At 39.2% G+C, this 19057-nt stretch overlaps 1 protein-coding gene across 6 annotated transcripts in view; it reads left to right on the top strand.

Moving 5' to 3' along the window:
• The window catches only part of LOC126253563 (longitudinals lacking protein-like), a 398965-nt gene that overhangs the window by 160209 nt on the left and 219699 nt on the right, over positions 1–19057 (top strand). The window contains exon 5 of one of the 6 annotated variants that reach the window (XM_049954980.1): positions 16653–16948. The exons of the other annotated variants lie outside the window; for them this stretch is intronic. Within the exon in view, the coding sequence (XP_049810937.1) occupies positions 16653–16933 (281 nt within the window). The 3' untranslated portion in view covers positions 16934–16948. Of the gene's footprint in view, positions 1–16652; positions 16949–19057 lie in introns of those variants that run through there. 6 annotated transcript variants of the gene reach the window in all.

Genomic DNA, 19057 nt, shown 5'->3' with positions numbered 1-19057 from the left:
AATAAAATTTTATAGCAGTTTGTGCACCAAACAATATTCTGTACAACATAACTGATAATGTATATATCAGATAGAATCATGAAACTTTGATTTGTTTTCTAGTGGTCAGTGTAGTAGGAACTGTAATCAGATGGAAATAAAAATGTGTAGAATTATTTCTGCTTTGTGATTTTACCCTATATGCATTTTCAGTAAATAAGTGAGTAGCAATTAAATTTACAACGTGATTGTAAATGGCCTTTTTTGAACATGATACATGGCAATATACTCAAATGATATGTTCTTGAGAATTTTCTTCATCAGCGAAAAAGTGCATGTAAAGTAAGCCAACATAATAGTTTATGAACACTGTGATAAAACTGCCCAGTGATAAATATTATTATGTACGGTAAACAACTAAATGTAAGTAATATATAAATGTTATAACGATCAGGAAATTTAAATACAGCTACAGGATAAATTACATGTAATGGAAAAAAGTCACTGTTAAATCATTTTTAAAAAATTTCAGCTTACTGCTTATGAAATTCACTGTGTATTAGTCCTGACACAAATGACCTGTAACATGTCACTTCATTTCCTTAATGACTATATTTTCAGATTTTGGTATTCATTACAAAGCTGCACAATTTCATTGCCCTCTTTTCTGTGAAACTGAGCCCACCTATAACATGTTCTGGCATAAGATCTGTAGCAAGTAGAGCACATTTTCACAGTCTGCAATGGAAGAAGTTTAGTTTTCTCTTAACAAACTCTGGCTCAAGCAAACAAAAGATAACATCAATAATAACAATAATGTGAGTGTGTGAAAGGTAACTGAAATAAGTGATCTATGTGTGCATCTGAAACAAAAACATTAACATATTAAAAGGAAGATTAGTTCAAAGAGTGCAGCACAGTAACAACAGTCCCTTTCTTGATCACTCATTGGTTGATTTTTGTATTGCTCCGTTCATCATTTTTGTACATAGTTACAAATTGATGTTGGAAAATTCAATTTCTTGTGAAATTATGTGTGATGATCATGAATAGCATATCTACTACAACATAAATAACTTTACATACATAAAACTGTGAGCAAATTTATACATCCAGATTATTCCTTTTTTTTTTAATGAAACAAAATTACATTAAATCATGACACTTTTCTTTTGAATTAATAACAGTTACTCTTATTAATTAAAAAAAACAGAGTAATATTTACAGTTTTTGTGGTATCTTCATGGCTACAGTTTACAGCTTTTGAATTTGTACAAATTGTACAAATTTAAAGATCAGAAAATATTGACAATTTGTATGACATACACTAATGTTACTGACTGTAGTATTCTACAGGACCTCATCCAGATTTTAGAAACAAGCTAGCTTCTCTAGCTTACATTTAGTTTAAGATTGTATTAATCATAAAATAAATAAACATATTATCCTAAGAATTCTGCCATTATCATGTGTAATTAGAATTTAGGATCAAACAATGGTAACAACTCACAAAATAGTTTATGCCCTATTGCATCCTGCATTAGAAATCTTGTGAAGCTGAGAGAAATGAAAAAAGTGTGGTAGCCCTCACTTACGGCCATCAACATTTATTGAATGCAATTAACATCTGTAACAACAAATGACAATTTTCTGTTCATCCATGAACCAAACAGTAATAGTACTTGGGAGAAATTCATGTGAGCCAAAACACTATTTTATATGAGATGGCTATAGATTAAGTACAATAAAGTTCAAACACTACTTAGTGATAAGCATGCATTAATAAAGTGCCATTTAGCTTAGCAGTAGTGGAAACCACAGCTTCATAATTTTTGCCACTACGCACACAGTAAACAGTCATGGCAGTTAGAGTCCTCAAGTAAAAGCATGTTGCTGGCTATTCTAGTGTGTGCTTTGCTATTTAAGCCTTGGGTTAATATTTATTACAATTTTAATATGTTTTTATTAAATTGCTTATAAAATCTCTCTGATAAGATACACTACAATCTTTTAATATAATAAAAGTACATTTTTTAACAAAAATAGATGAAGGTCAGATTATTAAGAGCTATTATTACAATTGACAATGCAATTAAGTATTCATTACTAATTAATATAATTTAAAAGATTGTTATCGTTATGCTATATGTAAACAATTGGGTGTGTACAAAAACAGCTATGTAGAACAGACACAATAAATACAAGGAAAAAGATTTATGGGTTGAAAGTGTTCTACAGTTAGGGTTAATCATTTGAGAGAAGCATGTGTGTGCTCTCTCTCTCTCTCTCTCTCTCTCTCTCTCTCTCTCACACACACACACACACACACACACACACACACACACACAGAGAGAGAGAGAGAGAGAGAGAGAGAGAGAGAGAGAGAGAGAGAATATGACTGTGTTATAATCAGGTGAAATCTTTTTGTTACTGTATGACAGTGGTAGAATTGTTTAGATTTATAGGTATGGATGATTTTTACTGGGACAGAAGTCTGACAGGGCACATGTTGTCTCTCTCTCTCTCTCTCTCTCTCTCTCTGTGTGTGTGCGTGTGTGTGTGTGTGTCAGTCTTACTAGTCTTACTATACTAAAGAGTAGTCATTGTTGTGTATTGTACAGACAATGCCCCCCCCCCCCCCCCCAGAGAGGACTGTACCAGTCCTATGACAGTTCTGTAGATGTACACTCCTGGAAATTGAAATAAGAACACCGTGAATTCATTGTCCCAGGAAGGGGAAACTTTATTGACACATTCCTGAGGTCAGATACATCACATGATCACACTGACAGAACCACAGGCACATAAACACAGGCAACAGAGCATGCACAATGTCGGCACTAGTACAGTGTATATCCACCTTTCGCAGCAATACAGGCTGCTATTCTCCCATGGAGACGATCGTAGAGATGCTGGATGTAGTCCTGTGGAACGGCTTGCCATGCCATTTCCACCTGGCGCCTCAGTTGGACCAGCGTTCGTGCTGGACGTGCAGACCGCGTGAGACGACACTTCATCCAGTCCCAAACATGCTCAATGGGGGACAGATCCGGAGATCTTGCTGGCCAGGGTAGTTGACTTACACCTTCTAGAGCACGTTGGGTGGCACGGGATACATGCGGACGTGCATTGTCCTGTTGGAACAGCAAGTTCCCTTGCCGGTCTAGGAATGGTAGAACGATGGATTCGATGACGGTTTGGATGTACCGTGCACTATTCAGTGTCCCCTCGACGATCACCAGTGGTGTATGGCCAGTGTAGAGATCGCTCCCCACACCATGATGCCGGGTGTTGGCCCTGTGTGCCTTGGTCGTATGCAGTCCTGATTGTGGCGCTCACCTGCACGGCGCCAAGCACGCATACGACCATCATTGGCACCAAGGCAGAAGCGACTCTCATCGCTGAAGACGACACGTCTCCATTCGTCCCTCCATTCACGCCTGTCGCGACACCACTGGAGGCGGGCTGCACGATGTTGGGGCGTGAGCGGAAGACGGCCTAATGGTGTGCGGGACCATAGCCCAGCTTCATGGAGACGGTTGCGAATGGTCCTCACCGATACCCCAGGAGCAACAGTGTCCCTAATTTGCTGGGAAGTGGCGGTGCGGTCCCCTACGGCACTGCGTAGGATCCTACGGTCTTGGCGTGCATCCGTGCGTCGCTGCGGTCCGGTCCCAGGTCGACGGGCACGTGCACCTTCCGCCGACCACTGGCGACAACATCGATGTACTGTGGAGACCTCACGCCCCACGTGTTGAGCAATTCGGCGGTACGTCCACCCGGCCTCCCGCATGCCCACTATACGCCCTCGCTCAAAGTCCGTCAACTGCACATACGGTTCACGTCCACGCTGTCGCGGCATGCTACCAGTGTTAAAGACTGCGATGGAGCTCCGTATGCCACGGCAAACTGGCTGACACTGACGGCGGCGGTGCACAAATGCTGCGCAGCTAGCTGCGTGTGATCATTGCTTGTACAGCCCTCTCGCAGTGTCCGGAGCAAGTATGGTGGGTCTGACACACCGGTGTCAATGTGTTCTTTTTTCCATTTCCAGGAGTGTATATTGCTGTTGCAATACAACAACTGTAGTGTCCCTATACTTCATGCATTAGATTCTTGCATTCTCTTGTCTTGGCTAATAAGCATGTGACATGTCTGTTCCAACTCTCATAGTAGTTATAAGAACACACCAAGGTACATTGCAATGCCGACAAGTGTCAGTGGTGTGTTCCAGAGGGACAGTTGTATATCTATGTCATTTTCTGATCTTTTCCTAGTCAAATTTTTGTTTTTGAAGGCCATTGTTCAGATCTTTATGGCGTTTCGTCTGATTCTTCAATTTTATATTGCCTATTTTTGTTGCATAGTTGTTGTCCCAAGTGCAGTGCACTAGAACATAGTATCAACTGCAACTGTTTCATCTGTTGTTGCTGCAGTTGGTATGTGAGCAGTGCACACAGTGTACAGCAATAGGGTTAGGACGCCTCCTTGTGGGATACCTGCCTGTGGGGTGAAGGACTCGGAGGTTTCTGGGGATATACATGTACTTTACAAGTCCTCTCTGAGAGGTAGGTTTTTAGGAGCCTAACCTATTTTGTAGATAGTCCCAATCAACTTAGTTTGAAGAGGAGTCCTTTATGCCATGGTTTGTCAAATGCACAATCTATGTCCAGGAACACTGTGAGCATGCCTTGCTCATTTTTGAAGCCCTGTGTGCCTTCATTAACCAGTTTGAAAAGCCATTTGTTCTCTGTATAGTTCTTGAACCTCGCAGTTATTATCCCCCTGGAAGTTTTCCCTAACACATTGAGTAGAGAGGTGGATCCGTATGAGCATAGATGTGTCTTTGGTTTGTCAGTTTTAGGTTTTATTATTGTCCTGCTTGTCTTCCAGGCATTTGGTATGGTGTCAGTATTAATGTACTTGTTGTGTGATAGTGATAGGATATGTGTAATTATGCATGATGGATTCATCTAATATGATTTTGTCCTGGGCAGAGTTTCATCTGGACTGGATGGCGTCAACTACATCATTGTCAGGTATCGCTTTGGTTAGGGTGTGATCATCTTATGTTTCCACTGTTGATGTCAGGGTTTGTGTTGGTTCTCAACATTACATCTGAAACCTTCGTCAAAGTTATTATCCTCTGTGAGTTAATATACATCCTACAGTACTTGCTGACTAGATCTGATTGATTGCATTTGTCCATTGTCAGTTTGTTGTTTGTCTTGAAGGCATTGTTAGTGGTTTGTGTTTGTTTATTTTAAGTTTTAAACTTTTTACAAAAATTGCCTCCATTATTATAGTAAAATTTTCTGCAAGCGTTGCCGCATTATATTTTGTCGATACAATGAGTTCACCCACTGGATTTGACTGTTGAGTCTATTCCACATGTGTCTCAGCTATGGGTTGTTAGTTCTACGTCAACATAGACACAACAAGCCACTGTACAGGGAGGGTATCCTGTACCTCTACTAGTCATTTACTTTCCTATTCCACTCGCAAACAGAGCGAGTGAAAAATGGCTGTCTGTATGCCTCTGTATGAGCCTTAATTTCTCGTATCTTATGTTAGTGGTCTTTACACGCAACATATGTTGGCAGCAGTAGAATCATTTGGCAGTCAGCTTCAAATGCAAGGTCTGTAAATTTTCTCAGTAGTGTTCTTCGAAAAGAACATCACCTTCCCTCCAGGCATTCCCATTTGAGTTCTTGAAGCATCTCATTAATTCATCTCATCTCTCTGTGTTGTCTTCTCTTTTGGTAGATTAGGTTGTCGATAGTTATTTGAGGGATGACTTCACCTATGACATTTCTGATTGCAGGCTCCAGCGTGGGGGTTACTTTTCCAAGGTTGTGGTTGTGATGTTGCAGATATCAATGTCTGCAAAAATGTCTGAGGTGCTGTCTTCCACTGAAATTGCAACTGAACCAGTGAAATATATTTCATATATTGTACCTGCATTAGGGGAGACAAGCACTAAAGAATAGTGGTTTGGTAGCTGTTGGCAGTTCGAACATATAGCGAATAATGGTACCTCTTAGGCAAATGGCAGCAAAGGTTTGGAAAGATCACCTTGAGCCCGAAAGCTACACTCAAGAATCTGAAGAGGTTATTCCAGGAGCCATTGAGGAAACAATGTGCAGCCAACTGCAGAATATGGCGCAAATTTGAGCAAATAATGCCTGTCTGAAATCATTCTTGGACAATTCCTGCAACTGGCAAAGAAAGTTTAGAAGACCAGACTTGCTCACATAATTCCAACGAAGGTTACAATCTGCAGCATTATACCCAAAGCTGCTTATGCATCTGAACTGGAGACTTCATAGACTCTTTAGTAAGCTAGGCTGTTACTTGCTAAACTTGTGCCATAATGCTGAGATGTGAAGGCATCCCCTAAATGGGTCAGAGGTACATAGAACATAGGGGGCCACTACCCAGGTAGCCAACTCTCTCTCTCTCTCTCTCTCTCTCTCTCTCTCTCTCTCTCTCTCTCTCTTTGTGTGTGTGTGTGTGTGTGTGTGTGTGTGTGTGTGTTTGAGAGAGAGATCTGGAAATTGGCAAACCTTCAACTAGTCCAGGTGATGATTGTTGCAGGTGTCCCCATATGCAACATCCAAAGAAATATCCCCCCAGACAAGACACATAAAGTCAGAGTTGTCAAGTGCCAAAAAGTTCATAAAAAAGTGCCAGAGTTTGAAGCACTTCTGAAAAGCAGTGGAACTTACATAATACTAGGTACAGACAAGTGGCTAAAACCCAAAATTGACAGGGGAGAGATTTTTGGGGTAAATTAAAGTGTATATTGAAAGGTGAGGCTAATGGAAAAAGGAAGTGGTATATCTATTGCATTAAACTCAAAACCACTGAGATAGAAATTTAAGCCACATTGCAGATTGTTTGGACAAGAGAAACCTCAACTTGTATGTATGATCCCCAGTCATACTGTAATCATTGTAGGAGACTTAAATCATCCAACAATCAACAGGAATAGCTACAGCTTTTTAAATGGTTGGCATAACTAGGTATTCTGTGAAATAATACTAAATTTCTTCTCTAAAAATGACCTAGAACAGATAATTCAGAAGCCCACTCATGATAAAAATGTATAGATCTAATGGCTATAAACAGAACTGTCTGCCCTGAAACTGGTACCAGTGACTGTGAAGCAGTCGTAGCAACAATGATTACCAAAGTACAAAGGTAAGCTAAAACAAGTAGATAGATTTACTTGTTCAGCAAAAGAGGTAAAAAGACAGTAGTGTCATATCTAAAGGAGGCACTCAAAATATTCCTCTTGATCAGGAGCTTATAGAGGAACTGTGGCTCAAGTTCAGAAATATAGTTGAGCAAGTACTGCCATAGTAATCCAGCACAACAGTCTGTGATAAGAGGGACTTTGTATGGTATTCAGTATCACAGTGGAATTTCTGAAGAAACATAATAGGTGAAAAAAAGTGTATGGCTAAAGATATAAAAAATGCTAAGTTAAACACTTTTGACTGTAAAAGAGCAATGTAAGAAACCTTCAAAAGTCTGCTGCAATAGAATATTATTCAAAGATCTCTCACAAACCCCCCAAAAATTATATTTCCTTTGTGGGGGACAACAGTCATATAGAATTTTTTGAAAAAAATTTCCACCATTTGACTGTTAATTGTTCATTTGTTGTGTACAATGGATGTGTACAATAATTGTGCATTTATTGTACACAATAAATGAACAACTAACATTCAGATAGCGGAAATTTCTTTCAAAAAAATTAGGTCACATGTAAAGGCTGATAGTGGCACTATACCCAAATTAAAATACTTTGCGATTGATTTTTCAGAGTGTCGAGTGGTAGGGGCCAGCAGCCAATCATAGTTCTTCCCTGAGTGCCACGTGCTCCCTGTGTTGTGTGTTTTGTAGATACACGCAGCGCCTCATGAAGTGTGGCTGGCTGCACTGCCACACCCCTCCACCCCTCCTCTCCTCTGCGACTGCAATCTATCAATCACAAAGTAATTTCAATTGGTGTATAAAGTTAGTGTCCAGATACACATGAAACACACACAAACTGAAACCAAGGATATCAAACCAAAAACAGAAATACTGAAATCTCTTTTCATATGTTCCTTTTGCAAAGGACAATCCAGGTGCACTGCCCCTGTTTAAGCCTCACACTACTGCAAAGATAAGTGATATAGGTAGTAGTGTCAGTGATGTTAAGAAACATATGAAACTGCTAAAAATAAACAAGTCTCTTAGCCACAAAAGAACCCCTACTGAATTATATAAAGAAATTGTGTCTGAGGTTGCCCTTCTTTTAACCATAATACACCCTCTCTCCATTGAACCAGTAATTGTAAGAAAGCACAGATCACACTCATCTACAATAAGGGTAGCAGTAGTATTCCACCGAACTTCTGTTCAATATTGTTGGCATCCACTTGTTGTAGAAACTTAGAACATATTATGACCTCAAATGTAATGAGGTATATCTTACGGAAAGACTTCCTCTGGTGCAACCATCATATAGTTTGAAAACATTGGCTGTGTGAAACTCAACTGGCACTTTTCTTGCATGACATCCTGAAAGCCATGGGTCAAGGCATTCGGACACATCTGCAAGCCACCATACTGTGTGTGGTAGAAGCTATCCTGTACCACTATTTGCAATCTTTTTTTCCTGTTCCAATCACAGATATAGAGATGGAAAAGTAACTGTCCATATGCCTCTGTATGAGCCCATATTTCTTGTATCTCTTCTTTGTGGTCTTTACACAAAATGTTTCTTGGCAGGCTGCAGTAGAATTGTTCTGCAGTCAGCTTCAGATGCCAGTTCCCTAAATTTTTTCGCTAGTGCTCCTCAGAAAAAACCCACAGCCCTCCAAGGATTCATAGTTGAATTCCTGAAGGATCTCCGTAACACTTGCACGGTCTTCGAACCTGCCGGTAACAAATCTAGGAGCCCACCTCCAAATTTATTTGATGTCTTCCTTTGATATGACCAGGTACGGTTTCCAAACCCACAAAGCAGACCTCATGAACAGGCCGCGTTATTGACCTATATGCGATCTATTTTACAGATGAACCATACTTTCCTAAAATTCTCCCAATACAATGATGTTGAGCATTTGCCTTCTGTACCACAATCCTAACATGCTCATACCATTTCATATCGCTTTTCAGTGTTACACTCAGATATTTAAATGATGAGACTGTTTCCAACAGGACACTACTAATGCTGTACCCAAATATTACAGGTTTGTTTTCCCTACTCATCTGCATTAACTTACATTTCTCTACATTTAGAGCCAGCTGCCATTCACCACACCACTTTGAATTTAGTCTAAGTCAACTTGTATCATCGTGTGGTCACTCATCTTTTACAACTTTCAATACATCACACACTCAGATTGCTGCCCACAGGGCATTTATGTATATAGTCAATAATAATGATTCTATCACACTTCCCTAAGGCATTGCTGATGATACCCTTGTCTCTGATGAACAATCATGCCAAGGGCCACATACTGGGTTCCATTTGCTTAATAAGTCTTTGAACCACTCACATATCTGAGAACCTGTTCCATATGCTGGTACCTGTGTTAACAGTCTGCAGTGGGGTAACCATGTCAAGTGATTGCCCCTCATGCATAGTTTGCAGTATATCATGTGAGAAAAGGGCAAACTTTCACATGAGTAATGATTTCTAAAACCATACTGGTTCATGGACATAAACTTTTCAGTCTCTGGGAAATTTATTCTATCCAAATTCAGAACATGTTGTAGAATCCTACAGAAAATCAATGTTGAGGCTATTGGTCTGAAATTTTGTAGGTCTATTATTTTACCATTCTTATTTACAGGAGTCAGTTGCATTTATTATTATTTTTTTTTTTTCACTCGCTTGGGACATTGTGCAAGAGATTTGTGATAATTGCAAGCTAAGTAAGGGAGCAATACCTTAGAGCACTCCTTGTAAAACCAAACTGGAATTTCATCTGGACCTGGTGACTTATTTGTTTTCAGTTCTTTCAGTTGTTTCTCTACACCAGGGATGCTTATTACTGTGTTGTCCATACGGGACTCTGCATGATAGTCAAATGATGGTATGTTTGTATGATTCTCCTGGGTGAACGATTTCTTAAACACAGACTTTCAAACTTTGGCTTGCATTTTGGTACCTCCATCTGCCACACCAGACTGGTCAATGAGTGACCAGTTGGAAGCCTTAGACCTGCTTAGAGATTTTATATAGGACCAGAATTTTCTCAGTTTCTCAGCCAGATCTTTTGCTAAGGTATGATGGTGGTAGTTGTATGCTCCACACATAGATCTTTTCAAAGACACATGGATCTGTACTAAACTTTGCCTGTATTTCTTGATTTTTGAAAAACATTTGGCTCATTACCACAGAGAAGTTTATCAATGAAAGTATGATCTTATGGGGTATCAAGAGAAATTTGGAAAATGATTGAAAATTCCTTGATAACATGAACATGGTGTGTTATCTTTGATGGAGAGTTACTGACAGATTTAGAAGTGACTCCTGGTGTGCCTCAGGGAAGTGTGTTGGGCCCCTTACCATTCATGTTGTATATTAATGACCTGGCAGGTAATTTTAACAGTGACCACCGACATTTCACAAATCATTCAGTTATGCATAATGAAACATAGTTATCTATAATGAAGTACTGGCTGGAAGAAAACTGCGCAAATATTCAGTCAGATCTTGAAAAGATTTGAAACTAATGCAAAGATTAGCAACTAGCTTTAAATGTTCAGAAATATAAAACTGCTCACTCCATGAAACAAAACAAAAATGTAGTGTCCTGTGACCACAATATCAGTGAACCGAATTGGAATCACTGAACTCATACAAATACCTGATTATAATAGTTTGTATGGATATGAGCTGAAATGATCATACAGGCTTAGTCATAGGTGAACCAAGTGACAGACTTTGGTTCAGTGCGGGTGCTGATGAAGGTAACACAAGGATAAATGGGACCATATGCAGCAATCAATTTTCTTACAGACTAAATACATAACATCAACAATATTCATCCATCATCTAAATTCTTTGTGTTGCATGCTATAGCTTATGTAGATGAAATTTCACCATAATCAGATTCCTAAAATTCCTTTGTTTTGATTCTCATATGACAGATGGCTTTTGGGAAATCTCGTGTCCTTGAAAACAAATTCTCTTACTCTGTGTAGAATATATGCTGTGATGATTATGTGTGGCAAGTTAAAACTTTGCAGTGTAACTACATTTGAGCCCAAATCTCTGCCTTTCAAGGTCAGAAGACCACATATGATGACCGAGCGGGGTGGCGCAGTGGTTAGACACTGGACTCGCATTCGGGAGGACGACGGTTCAATCCCGCGTCCGGCCATCCTGATTTAGGTTTTCCGTGATTTCCCTAAATCACTCCAGGCAAATGCCGGGATGGTTCCTCTGAAAGGGCACGGCCGCCTTCCTTGCCAATCCTTCCCTAATCCGATGAGACCGATGACCACGCTGTCTGGTCTCCTTCCCCAAACCAACCAACCAACCAACCAACCACATATGATGCCATCTTGGCACATCTCGCAAATCCATTTAGAGCTTCGTCCTTCCTTCCATTCTTTCAGACCAAGTAGAGGCCCATCCACTGTATTAAGAGATGAGCACCTCCAAGAGAAAATAGCTTCTTACAGGTATTGTAATCACTGGCTCCCATCCGATCACTGAAGCTAAGAGCTGTCGAGTGTGGCTAGCACTTGCATGGGTCACCCTCCGAGTCTGCCAAGTGCTCTTGGCAAGTGAGCTGCACTCAATCCTTGTGAGGCCAATTGAGGAGCTACTTGATTGAGAAGTAGCTGCTCCAATGACAAAAACTGACAACAACTGGGAGAGCAAAGTACTGTCCACATGCCCCTCCATATCCACATCCAGTGACACTTCTCATCTCAGGATGACACAGCTATTGTTTGGCACTATTGGGCCCTCCAAGGCCTGTTTGGATGGAGTATGTATTGTAATATAGGACCACATGTGTACACTTGATGATTGCATGACACAAAGCTTTATACCTCACCTGTGCCTGTCAACCCTGACAGTGGACTGCTGATGATTGGAATCATGTTGCCTGGTCAGATGAGTCTCATTTCAAATTGTATTGAGTGAATGGACATGTATGAGTATGGAGCAACCTCATGAATCCATGAACCTTGCATGTCGGCTGGGGACAGTTCAAGCTGGTGAAGGCTCTGTAATGGAGTGGGGAATGTGCAATTGGGTGATATGGGACTCCTGATACTTTTAGATATGGCTCTGACAGGTGACACATACATAAGTGTACTGTCTAATCACCTGCATTCATTCTTATCCATTGTGCATTCCAACAGACTTGGATAATTCCAGCAGGACAATGCGACACCCCACACATCCAGATTTGCTACAGAGTGGCTTCAGGAACATTCTTCTGACTTAAAACACTTCTGCTGGCTACCAAACTCCCCAGAAATGAACATTATTGAGCGTATGTGGGATGTATTGCAATATGCTGTTCAGAAGAGATCTCCACCTCCTCGTACTTTTATGGATTTACAGATGGCCCTGCAGGATTCATGATATCGGTTCCCACCAGCACTACTTCAGACATTAGTTGAGTCCATGCCATGTTGTGTTGTGGCACTTCTACATTCTCTTGGGAGCCCTACACGATATTAGGTAGGAGTATCACTTCCTTTGACTCTTCAGTGTATTACTTGTAATAAGTAATCACATTTCCTCTTTTATTTGTTTTCCTTTATGACAGGTAATACCTACAACAAATACTCAAATTACTGATATTATGGAGCAAAAATACTTTTCTCCCTGAACTATTAGCAATTCAATATCTTTAATTTCACTCACAGAATCTAAGTGAACATGAACTTCCTTCCCAGAAATATCACCCACTACTATTAGTTTACCTCATTCATTCTAACAGTTTACTTCCTCATCTCCAGGTAATCACTCACAAGTAGTTATGAACCATGTGATGATTACTGTCTCCCCTATATGAGGGCCCATGTTCCATTTTTATGTTCTCCAGCCTGTGCCCTGTCCGAGAATGCCTGTTGTTTCATGACAACTGGTGTAAAAGTACACATCAGTTGTCGCATTAGGATAGACATTATTTATACTGTTACCATTAAATGCCGAGAGGAAGAAGGAGATACAAGATGATAGACGACATAAAGGGAAGAGGAAATTATGCAGACCTGAAGAGGATGACAGAAGCCGGACAGCCTGGAGAACTACCATGTGAAAACCTGCCTTTAGGCAGAACACTGATGATGATGTTCAGTTCAGTGATTGTTTGTTCTTTACTGTCACCCAAAGCTTTCTCAAACCTAACACTTTCAATATCTGCCTCCGTAGCAGAGTGGTCAATGTGAGAGACCCATATGCAGGGAACCTGGGTTTGACTCCCAGTACTGCCAAGGATTTTTCCATGGTGAGAGGACTGGACTGGGGTACCCTTAGCCTCATCATGTCAGTTGAGGAGCTACCTGATTGAGAGGTAGTCACTCCAAGGTTGGAATGTTCCAACAGCCTGGAGCGTGGTACACTGACCTCATGACCCTCCATACTGCATCTAATGATGAATGACTGAGGATGACATGGTAGTAGGTAGACTATCAAGTGGTCTTCATGGCTTGATTATGAGGTTTACTTTTCCTTTACTTTTCTAATACTCTCAGTTTCAATACTCACATTCATTTCTGCTTTATTTGCATCTAGCTTAACACCTTTGGCATATAACTTCATTTGTACTTTGCATTATACTGTACCAATTGTCCCAAAATAGCACTCATCTCAGATATGATTTTAAACATTTCCTCCATTTTCCTGGTTCTCAGTGGCATACACTTCAGTGATGATAAATTAGCAGCTACCTTCTTACAGTTACTACCTGAGTAAGCTCAGTTAAGAAGCGGGAGAAAAAGACATTGGGGGAAAAATGAGAAAAAGGATAGGGAGGGGAACGAAGATGTGAAACTAAAAGCAATAAGGAAATTATTTAAATGAGTCATAATATGAGGCGCAACAATAAAGTAATGAGACTGATGTGAAAAAAAAATGTTGCTTACCATTTTAGTAAAGTTTAGTGTTGTCTCCTTCAGAGTAGTTCCCTTCTGATTGCACACACTTTTTCCAGTGCTTCTGCCATTGATGGTAACATTTCTGGAACTCATCTTCTGTAATATTTTCCAAGACCCTCATCAGAGCTTTTTGGATACCTTGTGTTGTTTGAAAATGGTGTCCCTCGACTGCTGTTTTGACTCTTGGAAATAGAAAAAAGTCGCATGGAGCTATATCTGGTGAATAAGGTGGCTGTGGTAGTACTGAAATTTGTTTTGAGGTTAAAAATTGCTATACTAACAGAGCAGTATGGGATGGAGCATTATCGTGATGCAGTATCCAATTATCAGCAATGTTGGCACGGACACGAAGAACTATTTTACGAAATCTTTCTAAAATTTCTTTGTAATAATATTGGTTAACTGTTTGTCCAGGAGCACCCACTCTTTATGAACAATTCCCCTTGGAATCAAAGAAGCACACAAGCATGCATTTCACTTTTGACTTTGACATTCAAGCTTTTTTTTGGTCTGGGTGATCCCTTAGAGCATTATTGCGAACTTTGGCATTTTGTCTTTGGATTGTGATGGGGGGGGGGGGGGGGGACTTTCATCACCAGCGATAACATGGCTCAACAATTCTGGATTGATTTCCACTTGCTCCAACAGATCGGCAACCACATTTTTCCATGTTTCTTGCTGTTGTGGTGTGATATTTTTGGGGACCATTTTTGCACAAATCTTTCTCATACCAAGATCTTCAGTCATTATTAGATGAACCGTTTCTTGATTGATGTTCAGTTCTTCTGCAATCATTTTCATGGATAATCTTCAATCAGATCGTACGAGTTCATGCACCCTGGCCAAGATGACATCTGTCCGTGATGTTGATGGTTATCCACTACGATCTTCATCTTCAACATTCGTTCTGCCTTCACTAAACATTTTATGCCAACGAAAAACTTGCGCTCTTGACATAACCTCCTCTCCAAAAGCCTTCTGAAGCAGTTGTCATTGCGCTTTCACCCAATTTAATGCAAAAAGAAATGGCATACCGTTGCGCAATATTATGCGGTTCCATTTCTGTGACGAGAGACACAAACATTTGTTAACTTATTACAGCACAACTCACGACTGAGCAGTTGCATCGATGTGCTGCTTGGACTATAAGCAGTTTATAGACCAAGGTCAAAGATAGTGTGCCTACGCAAGCCTGCAGGGTTTGCCACATCTTGCAAAGAAAATCAGTCTCATTACTTGTCGCACCTCGTTAATAAAAAAGCTGGATAATGCAAGTAGGATTTGTGCACCAAGGGTTCCATACAAACTTCTCTCATGTTAGTTATTTTTGCATACTACTCAAAAGGTACCCTGAAGGAAGAGACTAAGAATTCAAAGCTACATTGCTGTGATTGTAATAAGCTTGTCTAACAGGTGATGTGGAAAAGCTCAATGAACATAAGTAGATATTGATGGATAAAAATAATCTATGTTTGAGATGTATCTTACGTAAAGACATTGTGTAAGAAATTAGGGTGAATATGGAGTTGTATGTTATTTGCACATCTCATGAATGGAACAGGAAAAGCAGTAACACAAAATTGATATGAAGTACTCTCCACTATCCATTGTTAAGCAATATATTTTGGATATGTAGAAATAATCAGAATTTCATCAAGCTACAATACCACAACAGGTTACTCATAACTGAATCATGAAACATGAATATTTGTTAGAAAAATTGATTTAGATCATTATTGAAATGTCAGTTGTTTTTAGAATGGATCAGTAGTCACAGCATGAAATTAGGCACTCATTTCAAATGACTTCTCTTTTGAAGAAATTTTACTCTTTATTTCAGTATAATTGTAAACATCCAGAATGAGATTTTCACTCTGCAGCGGAGTGTGCGCTGATATGAAACTTCCTGGCAGATTAAAACTGTGTGCCCGACCGAGACTCAAACTCGGGACCTTTGCCTTTCGCGGGCAAGTGCTCTACCACTTGCCTGCGAAAGGCAAAGGTCCCGAGTTCGAGTCTCGGTCGGGCACACAGTTTTAATCTGCCAGGAAGTTTCATATCAGCGCACACTCTGCTGCAGAGTGAAAATCTCATTCTGGAAACATCCCCCAGGCTGTGGCTAAGCCATGTCTCCGCTATATCCTTTCTTTCAGGAGTGCTAGTTCTGCATGGTTCGCAGGAGAGCTTCTGTAAAGTTTGGAAGGTAGGAGGCGAGGTACTGGCAGAAGTAAAGCTGTGAGTACCGGGCGTGAGTCGTGCTTCGGTAGCTCAGTTGGTAGAGCACTTGCCCGCGAAAGGCAAAGGTCCCGAGTTCGAGTCTCAGTCGGGCACACAGTTTTAATCTGCCAGGAAGTTTCAATTGTAAACATATTTGTCTCAAGTGAAATGATTACTGAATTACAGCATTTTACATTGTTTTGTCTAATTTGTAGTTTAATTAGTTTGAAAGTTCAACACTTATGTAGTATTTGTTACATAACATATTTTCAGCATTCTGTCTTTGAGATAATGTACCGTCCATTTCTTTTTTTTTGTTTTCACAGGGTACAGAAGAAATAGTGAAATGTATATTAACCAGTTAAAGCTGTGTCATATTTCACAAAAATCTGTTCCTTTAAATTCAAAAATGTGGAATTATGTGGATGGAAAATTTAAATGTAATGGATGTGGAAAGATGTACCAGTGGAGAAACTCACTTTACAACCATGTGAAACTTGAGTGTGGGAAAGAACCCAGCTTTCACTGTCCTTACTGCCCACACCGTTCAAAATTAAAGGGAAATTTGTTAAAACATATGAAAATCAAGCATGCAGAAATAATGTAATTTGTGGACTGATGAAAATTATCTTCAGAAAAAAATCAGAAGATTTATCTGAAGTTTCTTTTCTCTCACTTTTCATTACAAGATATTTCAATTTCCATTTTCATTTTATGTGTTATTAAGTGTCCCATACAAGTATCATGTGATACCTGCACATGAACCATTAATAAAGGTGTCACTTATTTACTCAGTAATAAGTACTGGAACACAGCATGTACAATATTCATTGAGGTATATTTTTACATGAAGCATAAAAGCTGAAATCATAATTTGAACTTTTTTTCAAAGTAACTCTTCTAAATAAAATTCTGTTACTGTGACATTCAGCAGCAAAAATCACTTAATGCAGAAACTAAATATTGGGAATTTAAATTGTATATGTTACACTCATATTGTTTTCCTCTGAGCCAGGAAAGCAACAGGAAAAAAAACAATGAAAGACTTCAAATACACGAGAATAGGCCCTGTACGTAAAGTGTTAGTAGAGACAGATGAGCAGAGAGAAGAAAGGAGAACAGAAACAGTAGAACAAGATTTGTAATCTTTGAAGAATGACACTGCAACTATGTCATGAAAAAGTGTTAGTGCCACTATTATTGCTATACAAATCTGCCATAAAGCAAATTAATGGAGACATTATATTCACCAGGTTAGGAAGTATACTGTAATGCTTGGATCTTAGACGATCTTACGAGTATCAATAGTGTTTTGAAAAACAAGCATAGCATATATAGAAATATGTTGAGTATCTAAATCATGAAGAAGATAGCTAAAAGGAAGATGCACTGTTATTAAGGATGCAAATTTCTACAGCAAAATAAAATATTTTGCCTTTAGCTGCCCCTTTGTAACCTAGATATCACAAAAAAACTCTTAGCAGTGTTGTGTAAGATATAATGGAAATTGGAAATGCACAATTTCTAAAAATGAAAATGCAAGAGGTAGCTTGTTTTCTTCTATTAAATTTTGTTTTTTATTGATTGAATTATTCACAACATAATTCAACAGTTTAATGACATATCTAAGAATTGGAAATATGGCTCCTGGAGCTGATATCTTGTTGAAATTATGTAAATTAAATAAAATTAAAATAAAGTGTGTGAATCATTCATAACTGATTGACCTAAATTATCATACAGAAAAAGTTATTTCTGTGTATGTAGACCTTCAATTTCCTAGGAATTTTTTTGTTCATGTGGATGATGCTGTATTCAGAAAACAGATTCAAGAAGAACATATATTACTAAATAAATAAAATACTACATGTTTTCATGATGATGGAATACTTTGGTCCATTCAGTTGCAGGTAGTCTTTAAATTTTGAATGTATACTTGTGAGTCAACTGGAAAAAATTATAGGGCTAATAGAGGAGTGTAATCCATCCATAAAACAACTGAATAAACTTGTGCACTTAATACTGTATGCAAATGCATATAATACAGAACTTTCATGTGAGTATAGTGCTTTGCTATGCCATCATAAGTAGGGTATTATGAATCAGGAATCATTTATCACTGAAAAGTAATGTTATGTTTGTGGCCCCTTTAGGCTTTTATGTTTACTATCTTTCTTAGGTTTCTAGTCAGTTTAACTGTTACATGCACACAACTGTTCACCAGAGCATCTTTGTGTTATTACCAGACACCTCATGTTAAACTGCTATAATTGGATGAAATTATTGGATTTTACACTTAGCATTCTAATCCAACAAATTTTGTGATGTGCCCTTATGAGTAACTACACAGACAAGACTAAAAGAGCTATTGCCAAACCAAAGACTGGTCTGAGCAAGGCAATGCTTTCCAAAGCATAATCCAATTAAGGGTGGTATACCCTTGTCTTCTTCCAGTATTTCAACTGATTCATCCAACCAGTTGCAAACATACTAACAGTATAATGCGTCCTTGGAACATGGTGCTACTTGGGATTTTCCACATATGCAAATCAATGTTAGAAGTGAGAGAAGAAATTAGTGACTCTAAAAGCCTAAGAACTGTCTGAGAATCGAACCCTGTACCTTTAGTTTTGTACACTGGCAAATAATCACTTAGCCACCAGTCAACATGTAAACAAGTGCTGCTTTTTAATTTCAAGATAAGTGAGTTTGCCTTGTAATAGAGTGTGGT

The sequence above is a fragment of the Schistocerca nitens genome, chromosome 4 (assembly GCF_023898315.1).
Source record: "Schistocerca nitens isolate TAMUIC-IGC-003100 chromosome 4, iqSchNite1.1, whole genome shotgun sequence".
NCBI lineage: Eukaryota > Metazoa > Arthropoda > Insecta > Orthoptera > Acrididae > Schistocerca > Schistocerca nitens.
Note: the sequence above shows the minus strand (reverse complement) of the source record. Positions and strands in the feature narration are given on the sequence as shown.